Genomic DNA, 13,349 nt, shown 5'->3' on the forward strand with positions numbered 1-13,349 from the left:
AAATGATAATAAATGCAATGTGTTTTAGATTCCCGTTAAGATAAAGTACTATTTTCTAACTTGGAACGCTTTGATCGGAGAAAAAAAAGATAATTATCTGATTTTATATAATTTAATGTAACAATGACACAGACACTATACCGCTTAGTTAACGATATTTGCAACTTATATTTAGTTTCATAAAGTCTATTAAAAATAATACAATGATAATGTTTGAATTATTTTAGATGCCATTCATTAAAAGACAAAGCCCTGCTTAGTAAACCACACAAACTTCACGTTTTAAAGGCATTGTAACTATTGTGCCCGGCTCCTTAAGAAATTCACTTGTATAAATTTACATCTGGCGCACCCGCTGTGCTTTGCCAAGAATTTCTGCTAACCAACTTGCATATTCATATATGTTCCTCGTAACTTTAGCTTTTTTGTCAGATAAATGATAATGAAATCAAAACAAATTAGCGTCCTTCTGATTATAATGAAATTGTTAAAATAAAGAATTTTTTACTTAATTAGTAGTATTAGTTTAATACTGTGGTGCTAAATATAATCATTAACGATTTTTATAATTCTTTTGAACCTAGCATCGAGTCCGATTTTTTGCAGAGAAACGGTGAAACGTTAATATGAAGTACCTGGATGACCAAGCTTAGCTTTAGTATTTTTTTTTAGTAAATCGTTTTTACATACTGATGAAATATGAATAATATTTTCCGATCTTACCGACATGATGATAAAAAATATGAACTATTTTGTATTTTTTTTAATATACTTAGATACAAGTAGATGCGTTAATAAAAGGTTCCCAATAATGGTTTTTCTCACAAAAGAAGTTGAAAAAAGAAAGAAAAAAATCGAACCGGAGATATCTGGACTCACACCGGGGTCTTCTCGATTCGGGACCGCCCGATTTCCCACCTGACCTATTATAACCTTGTAGATAATGGCTAAATTTACCTTCGTATAATATTGTAGTAGTTTTTCATTGCCTAAAAGCCCCGATAAAACGACCATTTCTAAAAATGAATTCTAGCTAGATCGATTTATCACCCTCGAAACCCCCTGCAAACTAAATTTGAAAAATGAAAAATATCATGAAAACACTTTCTGAACGCACCTATAAATATTTGACAACCAATTGACAATGTGTTTAACAAAAGACATCACACCGCTAGGAACATTTTGTATTAGCATTAAACTAATCAATCAATCAATTTTGAATTAGGAAATTATATATATTGTTTATATATTATGATTATTTATTGTACATTTATACAAGAATTTCTTGTTTAAAGCTATTAGATATATACGAAGAATTATGTAAAACAACAATGTAAACAAAATATAAATTATGCTTCATAGATCTTTATCGAAGTGATTATACGTTATTGACTTAATAAATGGTTTTCCGATATAAATTATATTCAATAAACAAGATACACATATGTATGTTATCCTAATAATCAACGTTGATTACTATCTCTGTTTACATATCTTAACAAGGCAAGTAATGAAACAGATTCGACGCAATGAACTCATTACACTTACGTCCACCGTCAAGTCACTGTTCACTGATTACGATTTAGTCATCTGAAGTGTTAGAGACATTTGTTGGGATCACGACCCTATCTTGATCCAGTCGTGAACACTCGGGCTCTCATTTGCGTAATGTGATTACAAAAGCACATCTCTCGAGATAAAAGCGTAGGCTTTCTACGTAAGTAATGAATTTCGCAGTCTTATCCGTAAACGCGGAAAACCTCACAATTATAAGCGAAATCTATAAAAACTCCATAATCATATGTGTTCAACGATCCAGCTATTTTAATACATTTAAATGATCTCAAACACTATTATAAAATGTTTTAGCTAAACTTCTTTAATACGTGGTCATATAAGAAGCTTATAAATATTGGTGTTGAGTGACATAATTTGTTTAATGTTTTTTTTTTTGGAAAAATGTATGTATGAATGATTTAGCCTGTAACATCTCACTTCTGGGCATATGCCTCTATTTTCATGTAAGAGAAGGATCGGAACTTAATCCACAACTATTGTATTAGATTGTAATGGAATTTAATCAAAAAAGATGTATGTGTGTGTGTACATACATTACAAAAAATCAATACCTACATTACACTCTTTCCTAAAATTACATGATATCTTACAACAATATATATATGTAAACGTCTTTCTGTCTCATATGGATCTTATAAATAAACTGTTTTTAATATATACTTAAATAAATAAATAAAAGAAACTTTCAATACATATTATTATACAAAGCACGATCAAATGGAACGGCTACAAGAATGCTGTGTAGCAGTTTCTTTGCAGATAAGCTATTTTAATTCTTTGCGCAAATCGTGAACTAGTCCAAGATCGAATTTAGTCTTTTATTTTTATATACTGTCGCTCCAGTATTTCAGTTACTCAAAACAGCATGCAATCACTTTTTCTAATGTGGTCATATTTCTATATGTTATATACTCGTACATATATGGTAGCAAAACGGATTAAACTTTAACTCTTTGCATAGAAAAGAGAAAGAAACTTTGCGGAGCAGTAAAACATTTATATGTGCTGTGTGGCTACGGCACTAAAGGATTTAGCCACCCCCTCTCTTCCCGTGGGTGTCGTAAGAGGCGACTAAGGGATAACAAGGTTCCACAACCACCTTGGAACTTAAGAAACCGACCGATGGCGGGATAACCATCCAACTGCTGGCTTTGAAATACACAGGCCGAAGACGGGCAGCAGCGTCTTCGGTGCGACAAAGCCAGTACTGCGGTCACCAACCCGCCTGCCCAGCGTGGTGACTATGGGCAAAACACATGAGTTCACGTTACTTTTGACGTAAACTTGTGGAGGCCTATGTCCAGCAGTGGACTGTATAGGCTGTAATGATGATGATGATGAAAACATTTATAAGCTGTTTTATATTTATTTCGTTTTTAAGGAAAACAATCAATAAAATCAGGCAGCATATTTTTTTATATGACTTACAAAATAACAGCCAGCCCTGCGGTCACCTGGCCTGCTGGGCAGGCCAGCGTGGTGACTATGGGCAAAACACATGAGTTCACGCCATTTTTGGCGCGAATTTGTGGAGGCCTATGCCCAGCAGTGGACTGCAATAGGCTGATCTGTGTGTGCGTGTGTGTGTGTGTACAAAATAACCTTAGTACTTTTTAACCGCCAAAGTAAATCTTGGGAATCGTTGACAAATTAATCTAAACTTCAAATTGTTTAAGCATATCAAAGGTAAAAATACTTTTATTTTTAACCGACTTAAAAAAGGAGGAGTTTACTCAATTCGACCGTATATATATTTTTTCTGTATGTTCAGGGATAGCTTCGACGTTTATGAACCGATTTTGATAATTATTTTTTTGTGGGAAAAGAGTTATTCCAGGTGTGGTACCATGATAAGGAAACCAGGATCTAATGATAGAAGCCCAGAGACATCGAGGAAAACCCTCGAAAAACGTAGGGACGACTAGCGTTTTTGTTAATTTTGTTCGGCTACTAACGTTGTATAACTTGTCGATATAATTAAAGTCGGTTTATTTCGTTTGCAAGTAAACACAATTATTTGAGATCTAAAAACTACTTCTAATAATGCGTTTTTACTTGACTATTTATTCGTCTACCTGCGTAATTGATGTCGGTTTTTTTTCGTTTGCCAGCAAACACAATTATTTCCAAATAATATAATAACAAATAAAACGAACATCATTACTCTGAATCAACGTGCCCTAGAGAAATAATACTATTAACTCAAACAAAATATACATCAAGTCTCCGAAAAGAATTAAATTAATAAAGAATAAGTTGATGCCGAAGAAATGTTCGCATTGCGTCCAGAGTTGTCCACAAATTTATTCACATTCCATTAGTACGTGTCGACAGCGGTGGGTCGTGATAGATTAGTGGGACCATTTCCTCGGATCCAATGAATCTAAAAAATGTGCTTTGCTTTAACCCCGTTCCGATTCATGTGCTGACGTAAGATCGCAAACGTTCTCTCTCTTTGTCGCCTTTCGAACATTTTTTTATTGCAATTTTTTTACCAGCCAAGCACTTTGACATAGGTCACAGCAACAGACTGGTGTGATGTGTAGGTCGCAGGTTCGTTCACCTTGAAGATTTAGATTGTTCAACCTGTAATATCTACTGCTGAGCACATAACTCTTTCTCAATCTTACTTTCCCATCCACTACTCAGTTCTAATGCGGGTTGATGGATACATTCCTTTCTATGCACAACAAGTGCCATCAGATCTTTAATAACAACCGGTGTCGATAGTTTACATGCTCTCCGAGGCACGTTAGTGGGTATGTTGTTGGGAAACATTTCTACAAATGCAAATATCCTTTCCGAACGGAAATCAAGCTCACGATCATCGGTGTTTAGACGCCTTCACGCATCGCTACAACAGAGCGGTTATCGTTCCCCTTCCATGACAAATATTAATACAATTTATTAACTTATTATTATTGTGGTATTAACATTTGTGCTTAAGGGTGTTATGTGTCCGAAACCCCGTAATAACATTCAAATCATACAGGAAGCCGTTGAGTGTGAGCTGTTTATTTATGTAAAGTTACGAAATCAATCGAACACCTCAAAAAATTCAGCTGCTACTAAACGCAATTTAAACCATTTACTTTTTCGTTTAAACCCATGAGTTCTGTACTGCTCATTAATAAATTAATTAATTCAATTAATTTATTAGTAACTACCTAATATCAGTCAATAAAAAGCTGAGTTACTGAAAACCTTAATAATGAATGCCGTTTTCCCTTGCCACCGCATGTGTTCAACGGTCAGGATACACTAACTTTGATGTATTTTTATGTCCCTGCAAATTACTGAGCATTGCAGCTGTTAGCGTTAAAAGTTTGCACAGTAAAATATCTTTCCCGTAACTCACAACGCGCTATCACGCGGCAATACGACACGTACAGATATACGAGCGGACAATTCTGTTTGAATAACATTTTCAACATTTAAACTTCGAAACTGTCAAATTACTCATGAAAATTCCAGCTAAAAGTTGAATAAATGAAAGCGGTTATCACAAATTATTTAACTGCAACATTCGGCACGCGGCCAGCGGACTGTTCGGTGAATTTTACTAAACTATTCAGGTCGAGAAAACCGCAGTAGCTCAGTTGTTCACTATTCCGCTACTCAAGTTAATTCTTTTCAAAGAGGTCGAGCCCTCCAGCTCCATTTCAATGGAGGGCGCTTAAGTAACTGTTAATGATAGTAAATACTAACATAATTATTTACATTTTCATTACATCTATTCATAGTGTAAAGTATCATAATTAATGAAATAACAGATTTTTATATTTTTGTTGTTGATAAATGTATTACTTAATTCTTAATTATTATTAAAATAGACTGCTGTGTGGCTACGGCATTAAAGAATAAAGCCACCCCTTCTCTTCCCGTGGGTGTCGTAAGAGGCGACTAAGGGATAACACAGTTCCACTACCACCTTGGAACTTAAGACGACCGATGGCTGGATAACCATCCAACTGCTCGCTTTGAAATACACAGGCCGAAGACGGGCAGCAGCGTCTTTAGTGCGACAAAGCCAGCCCTGCGGTCACCAACCCGCCTGCCCAGGGTGGTAACTATGGGCAAAACACATGAACTCACGCCATTTTTAGTGTGAACTTGTGGAGGCCTATGTCCAGCAGTGGACTGTGATAGGCTGAAATGATGATGATGATGATGATCATTAAAATAGATTTTGCTCTAAAACCTTATTAAAGTAAGTATTTAAAATATTACTTCATTAAAAACTTTATATTTATTGTATTTTTTCATACAATTCTAATTTTACTGCTTTGAATGTACTATTTTACAAAAAAAAAAAGCTTAAACATCATACAAGTTAATTAAAACTAATAAAGACAATTATTAGTAAAAATAAACCTCAAAGTAGTAAACTATAACTGAAGCTGCTTTCTTGAGAGCGCAAAATATATTGAAGCTTAAAACGATAAAGTTTTGCTCTGAACTAGCTCGTTCAAAGTACATATACAGTTGATTTAGTTTTGTGTCTACTTTCGCGGTATAGCTTAAGGTAATACAGAATAATGTTATTTTAGTAAATATTTCGTAATAATTTTATTATTTCATCCCGTTAGATTATAAAATATAAAGATGGATTCTGTTTAAATTTACATTTTAATAGTACCATCAATCGAGCTGGATAAATAGTAATATAATGTAAGCAATTTTTATTTATCATAAAATTACTATTAAAACATTTTATTTATTTAATTAGGTAAAGAAATAAAAAAATGACATCACCTGAATCGTGTTACCTGGTTTCTTGTTTTTTACTTGTAAGTGATGGAACTTAAAAAGTTTTCATCATCTTCTGTACATGAAGAATAAATAGAAACTACAATTGCAAAAAGGATTTTAATCATATTGTAAAAAATTTGTACATTATCACGAAAATACATAAAATAATGAACAATAAATACTTACTACGAGTCCTTACTTCTTTAATATAAATAGGTCAATCTCCTAGTCTATTCTGTATTCCATTGTTTTGGGTGTAACACAAATTATTTAAGTATTTTCTTCATACATAAGTGAGCGGTGTGTTCACCAAAGCAAGTCGTAAAACAGAAAAGAAAAGTCATTTTCTTTTCGTGTGTTGTTTTTGAAGACGTTTATAATACGAAGTCCTCGGTGCGTGAGTTCGAATCGTTCTCGGCTGTTTATATTGCCTCTACTATTTATATAATTAATAATTTACCTAATGTAAGTTAGATTTAAAATAAATAGTCACAATTCAACTGTCACTAATGATATGTTTGGGAAAATAATTATACTTTATTTTTAACTAAAAATGATTATAGTACGTAGTTAAATATTAAATATATAATGAAACATAGAACTCAAAGTCAACTAAAACCATATATCAATTTTAAATAACTAAAATAATTGAAATAAATAGGGGGAAGTCCCCTAGTGGCGGACACCTAAGATTTTCAAGAAATAAAATAAAAACCACTTATAGAAAAATCACTTTATTTATGAAATAATTAAGTCAACAAAGTATAAAATCAAAATAAATCAACAAAAATGCAAGTTCTGCATAAACTATTTTATAAAATTAAATTAAACTTTGGCGACAAAAAATGCAAATCTTGCAAGTGGCACGTACTACCGGACGGACTTAAGTCCAAACCCCCAGCTCCGGACACTTTTAAAATAATTGGCATCGATCACATATGTAGGCATCTGCACATTCAGGAATGTCAGCACATGCTTCATGTGCCCACCCATTGCAACTAGAGCACTGTATCCAGTCTTCGTCATGGTCTTCTAAGCAAACTACGCAAGTCGTTTTGACGTTGTCAGGTTCAGGTATTGGAGTTAATGGTTCCTTTTTCTTTCTATTTTTTCCTTTGATCATCAAGCCCTTGGTTTGTTTTCCCTTCCCGGCCAATGTAGTATTGAATTTTAAGCCCAAAATTTTCTTTTTCTCTTTAATGTTCTTTTCATTCTCTTTTTCTGCAACAATAATTTTGTATGGTGATGATGTTAAAATTTCACTTTTTTCACTTTTTCTCTTCCGAGTAGCCGATCGTTTTTTGGCAGCATCTGGCAAAGGCGACAATTTATGGACAACTTGAATAACATCTGGATTAAAGCTCGTCGATGGCTTAGGACTACTGATTCTGGGTTCGTTGGTAGATTCTTTAGGAGGGTCAGTGGATTCCACTATGACCAAATCGTTGCACTGTTCGGAAACTTCCCCGCTGCAACCCGGTGCGATTGAGGATGTTTCTGGCTCTTCTAGTAAAACATTGGTCATGTCTACAGCCATATAATCCAAGTCAGAAAATAAATGTCTGTCAAATGGGAAAATTCCTGTGCATTTGAACCCAGACGCCGCAATATCTAGCCGAGCTACTTTTGTGAACGCTTCACTGACCAAACCAGCAATATCGTACTCAGTAATCCGAGATCCAGCATTTGCTCTCATCCACATATCGCATCGTTGATTATAAGCATCTTTGAACGGCTTCATGAATGTCCTGTCCAGTGGTTGGAGCTTATGGGTAGTGTGTGGTGGTGTGCTTATCAAATGAATATTGTTATCTCGGCAAAAATTGATGACTGCCAGTGTCTTGTGGCTGCTATGACCATCCAGTAAAAGGAGCACTTGGCTCTCTTTTGTCGGGTGTGAGTGTTTCACAAATAGTTGTAACCATTGTAAAAAAAAATCATTGTTCATCCAACCTTTTGCCTGAGCCACGCCTACGCTTCCGGCTGGAGCGTTAATCATGAGCCGATCATTCATTCTTTGTCGAGGGAAAACAAAAAATGGCGGTATGAAGTGGCCATCAGCGCTCATACAAAATAAAACTGTTATATTTTTGCCCCTCTCAGCAGAAGTGAGCTTCCCTACTTGACGGACAGTCTTCGGAGCCAGAACTTTTCGATGTTTTTGCACGCAGCTTACTCCAGTTTCATCACAGTTATAAATGTTGGAGGCCGGAAATTTGTACCGTGTCATTAATTTTTCAAGATTGTCATAAAATATATTGACTTGAGGTTTGTTGAAACCTACGGCTCGCATCATGCTTGTCGACTCTGGTACCCTCAGTGAAACACCAGGATGTCTCTGCATGAAATCGTAATAAAAATGCTTCCCAGCAGTAGCCTTCTGTTTATTAAATCGATGAGGGATCTTCATAGCTTCAGCCAAGTCGAAGGCTAACTTCAAGAATTCTTTTTTCATCAGCGGCATACATCTATTGGACAAATCTTTTACATGGTCCAATAGAACTTGTTCGTACTCCGGTGAAAAAGTTTTAGTGAATTTACCCATTTTTGGTTGCAGCGTCACTTCTTCTCCACGGCTCAATGCCGATGTCTTGTCATGTAGAGTGCTTTTTGGGATGTTAAAGCGCGACGAAGCTTCTCTCACGCTCATTTCTTTGCACAAAACTTTGTCTATCGCAGTTTGTAGACTTTGTTGGTCCCATTTTCCTTTCTTTTTGGTCCCCTCCATCACAATTTCACTCAGTTATTCTAATCTCTGAAAAAGAACAACAAATATTGTAAAAAGTGTACATTCATACGAGAAAAAAAAACTTGTTCCTTGTCCGGTGTTAAGGGACACCTTTATGTCCGGTACTAAGGGACAAGGTATCACTAAAATTATGTGTTTAGTATCAAAACTAGGTTGGACATCAGTAAAAACTGTCATAATCTATAAATAATAATGAAATACTATCTTTATTAATAATAACCATAAACACGTACACACTAAAACTTAATAGTAACACTTACTTGGATCTTATGTGACACAGCGTTGTCTCACCGAAGACAGCAATCGTCCGCTCCCACCGTGGGCTTTTGCGTCACTGGCCAGCCGTTTCGCATGACCCTGCATTGCTACACTCCCCCGCACCCCTTTCACATATCTTTAAATCGCACACGTTTTAACTTGCCGAGATAGTACGAGTGTCCGGACCTAGGTGCCGTCCGGCGTTAAGGGACTTCCCCCTACTTATTTTTTTTAAATATGTGAAAATATAAGTCACGTGGATTGTTTTCAAAAGTTTACATAATTTAATAATTTTCATTCTGTTACTGTTCAAAAATGCTTCAAAATAACGTTACCAAATGGAACGTGAACATCTTCTAATTCGCAGGTAAATTTTTATGTCAGCAGTTTTACGTGTGAGCTGAAACACGAGCAATGAGATTAAAATGAATTGTGCATCCGAATACAGTTTTCATGAGAGAAAATGTATCCAAAGATCTAACAAATATTTTTTGTAATCTTATACGAAAACCATAGGACTAAGCAATATAATATAATAAAATTTGTTTCGTTTTGATATTAGTTAAAATGGATTTTTTTACCGTAATCAGTATCTGAACTTATTGTAAATAGATGAGTGTGATTATTGTAAAATTACGATTATGTCAATGCTATCCTAAAGATATGAATCGCGTTTTTACAGATATAATAATAAATAATAAATAAATATCTACACAATACACATACGGTCGTCTGTTCCTAAAGTAAGCAACTTAATGCTTGTGTTATAGGTAACAGCTGACTGGTGTAGCTACATTTTTTTTTTTTTCGATAAACATACTTATAAATAATACGTATATAATTGAATATTTATATTACACCCAGACTCGGGGTGGGAATCGAACCCACAACCCATGAGCAGAAAGCAGGGTCACTACAAACTGCGCCAACGGGCTAGTCGATAGATATCGGTTTTTACTAACAAAAACTTTATTGCGTTGATTGCTGATAACCACTTTTTATTAATTGAAGTTAATATTTGTGGCCATAGTTTAATTTATATATTATTGTTTTAGAAATATTTGAAATGTAACCCCGAATTGCGTACAAATGAACTATTGTGTATATCGTTTCATTGAATGCTATAAAGTAAAAAAGGTATTAAAATTACATTTTAATAATCATAATCATCTGGCACTTTTAAACAAGTTCTTAGTAATTAAATAAAGTCCCAAATTTTAAATTACATGATTATATGAAACTAATGACAAAGACTGAAAAAAAATAATATAATAAGAAATCCGAAAATCGCTAAGATGTTGTAGCTACATTGATTCTGCTTCAATTTCGACCTTTGCTGCAATGAAAAGCAAAACAAGACAATACTGGATAAAAGCTGTTGTATTTTCCCACTACAATTGTCCCGCGTGTTGATGGATAGCGCTGTAAAGCGCCATGTATCGCTGTCTCCCACAGTTGCCATATATTGTTTTAACGCAGTACAATCCGTGGCGGTATCATCTCCACTTATAAAGGCGATGAAAAACGGTTACTTGCAAAGCTATTTACACACACACATATATAAAAATTTCAAAACCTTATACTAAACATTGTTATATTATAAAAATATTAGCTACATAATTTCTTTAAAAAGTTTAAAAAGAAATAATTTTAGTACTCTCGACTCCAAACAATAAATCTTAAAGTGTCCATTTGAAATCTTTATTGTTATTGCTCGACGCCTGAAAATGTTTTTGTTTACAGGTGACTTTAAAACAGCAAAACGGAGGTTTTCGACTTGGCCCGAGGGCGAGGTACCGCTAAAAGTTACCTAACTTTGGAAAACTTGGCATTGAGTTATTGATTCCGAACTGCCTTCCTAATACTTCTTTGTTTTGTTGTTTTTGACCGTAAACAAAGATATTCGTTTTGATCTGTTACGTATTCGTAACGGAAATAATATTTATGAAAGTATTCGTAAATACGTAAAGAGTATTAAATATACGGTTGACTGTAGTTTAAATCGAAAACGCAGCGACTCCGAAACCCTTTTGTTGTTGTAGAGTTGAATAATGTCTCCATTATTAATGTTTGATCTCTACATAAGCGTTTTAACTGCGAACTAAAACGTTTATTCTCTATTATTCTACTGATATTATTGTATGTTAAGTTTTAACTGGTTTCCTTAAATTTTTATCAAAAATATCATTTACCGTTAAATATTTCTTAAAACTTCTATTATGCTCGCTGCAAGTAAAAAATATAGGTCATTTTTTGTTGATGGTTTGGCGTACGAGTATACACAAGTGATCTTCTAGGGTTTTAAGTTAGATGAAAATGTCGATAGCGTCCTGACCATAAAAAGCTTGGATCTAGGCCAGGGGACGGGGCTCACGTCGCATCACCTTCCGTTCCACTTTATAGTCGAACTCGTATGGCCGCAATTTATGCCTTTTTCCCTGTCTCCTCTCTTATACTAATTACAGTTGCTACTAAATGCTAACAATGGCCTATATAAATTGGTTCGTAGTTGAAACGTGAGTGCAATTAGGATAATTGTTTTCGTTTTCTATTTTTGACTAAGCGTACTACTATTGATTGACTTTCTTAACGTCACTCTTTTTAAACAAAATCAAATTATTGTGCAAATTTGTTACTAAATCTAATAAAAAAATTACATCGTTATCGTCATGAACATTCTACATATCTACGAAATCGAATTTAAATACAATATATATTTAAACGACAGAATAATTGTCATCTTCGTTTAATAGCTCGTCTAAGTCGAGCCAGACGGTTTGATTGATTATTAAATGCTATGCATACTAAGTCAGTCATCTACCTTCAGCTATGTACATTGTAAGAGGGGTATCTATTGACGGAAATAATGCCGCTGAAGAATCTTAAGAACATCTAAATTTCAAAAGATATTAAATTCCAATCGAGATTCGATTTATTTCTTAGACTTGTGTACGTTGTAAGATTAAAGGTAATTATATACATATAATTCACAATATTTATAATTCACTCGTGTGTACAGAAAATGTCTTATTTCAAATTGTGCAATAATTATTCATCGAATCTCAATAATTACCAAAATATTGATGTACCTTTCTAAAAAAAAAATAATAATAATAATTTAGTTGTTTCAGAGTTTACAGATTGCACATTTTCAGTTTGTACTCTTTATACATTTGTATTCTTTTTACATATTTGTACGCGTGAGAAACGCTGATATTAAAAAACCGTATCTTCATAAACAAGTCGCACGAAGAAGCTCGTTTTATATATTTTTCACGGAACAAAATTCATCATCTTTCTGTGAAACATTGTAATTCTGCAAATATTCAGCTCGAACATTCTGTCGGTCCCTTAGATAGCGACTTGAATAAACGTTGCTGAAACAGCGGAATCGTTTACCACTCGAGCTTCAAAATATGAATTTCACACGATACGTAACTATGCGATATATCAGAGATCTGATATTAGATTGTATAAATAAGTCTATAATATTTCAAATATAATTTATTAAAATCCAAAAAGTTAAACGTGTATGCCTACATTATGTTATTATTCTATATACAATGTCTAATATAAAATTACAATTTTCATAATATGTAGTAATTTTAGTCTGCTAAAGGTTCAACTAAAATATTAATTTTAAAATAACAGAAAAAACTCGGAGGTTTAATCAATACTAGCGATCGCGTAGTGGTCGAAATTCAATCATAATTTAACCACAGAATTTAATAAACAAAAGAGTATATATGCGTGTGGGTATCAAATACATGGTAGTGTGTGTAATGTTTTTTATATTAATTTATTGTATTTTTATGCATAATTAAAAAATATTAGCATTCTGCACTTCTTCTCTAAACTATAAATGTGCAAAATTTCATACTCCTCCGTCCGCGCAATTTTCGTAAAAAGGGTACAAAGTTTTTGCTTCACGTATTAATATAGAGATATATTTAACATTATTTTTACTAAACCTATCGACAGACGACGGAACGATACAACGAGTCTTAAAAGT

At 33.9% G+C, this 13,349-nt stretch overlaps 1 protein-coding gene across 1 annotated transcript; it reads right to left on the reverse strand.

Moving 5' to 3' along the window:
* Nucleotides 1-7,243: 7,243 nt before the first annotated feature.
* LOC123670343 (tigger transposable element-derived protein 6-like) lies at nt 7,244-9,058 on the reverse strand. Its single transcript, XM_045603841.1, has 2 exons — nt 7,594-9,058; nt 7,244-7,524 (listed from the first exon to the last, which is right to left on the reverse strand). Exons 1-2 carry the CDS (start codon nt 9,056-9,058, stop codon nt 7,244-7,246), a joined length of 1,746 nt encoding a protein of 581 aa, XP_045459797.1.
* Nucleotides 9,059-13,349: the final 4,291 nt, after the last annotated feature.

This window comes from Melitaea cinxia, chromosome 4 (assembly GCF_905220565.1).
Source record: "Melitaea cinxia chromosome 4, ilMelCinx1.1, whole genome shotgun sequence".
Classification (NCBI taxonomy): domain Eukaryota; kingdom Metazoa; phylum Arthropoda; class Insecta; order Lepidoptera; family Nymphalidae; genus Melitaea; species Melitaea cinxia.

Bases quoted from the DNA above. Each gene is read 5' to 3' on its own strand.
- LOC123670343 (XM_045603841.1), bottom strand. From the start codon at position 9,058: ATGGAGGGGACCAAAAAGAAAGGAAAATGGGACCAACAAAGTCTACAA. The intron at 7,525-7,593 runs GTGAAATTTTAA...AGAACATTAAAG, and splicing joins GAAGAGAAAAAGTGAAAAAA to AGAAAAAGAAAATTTTGGGC.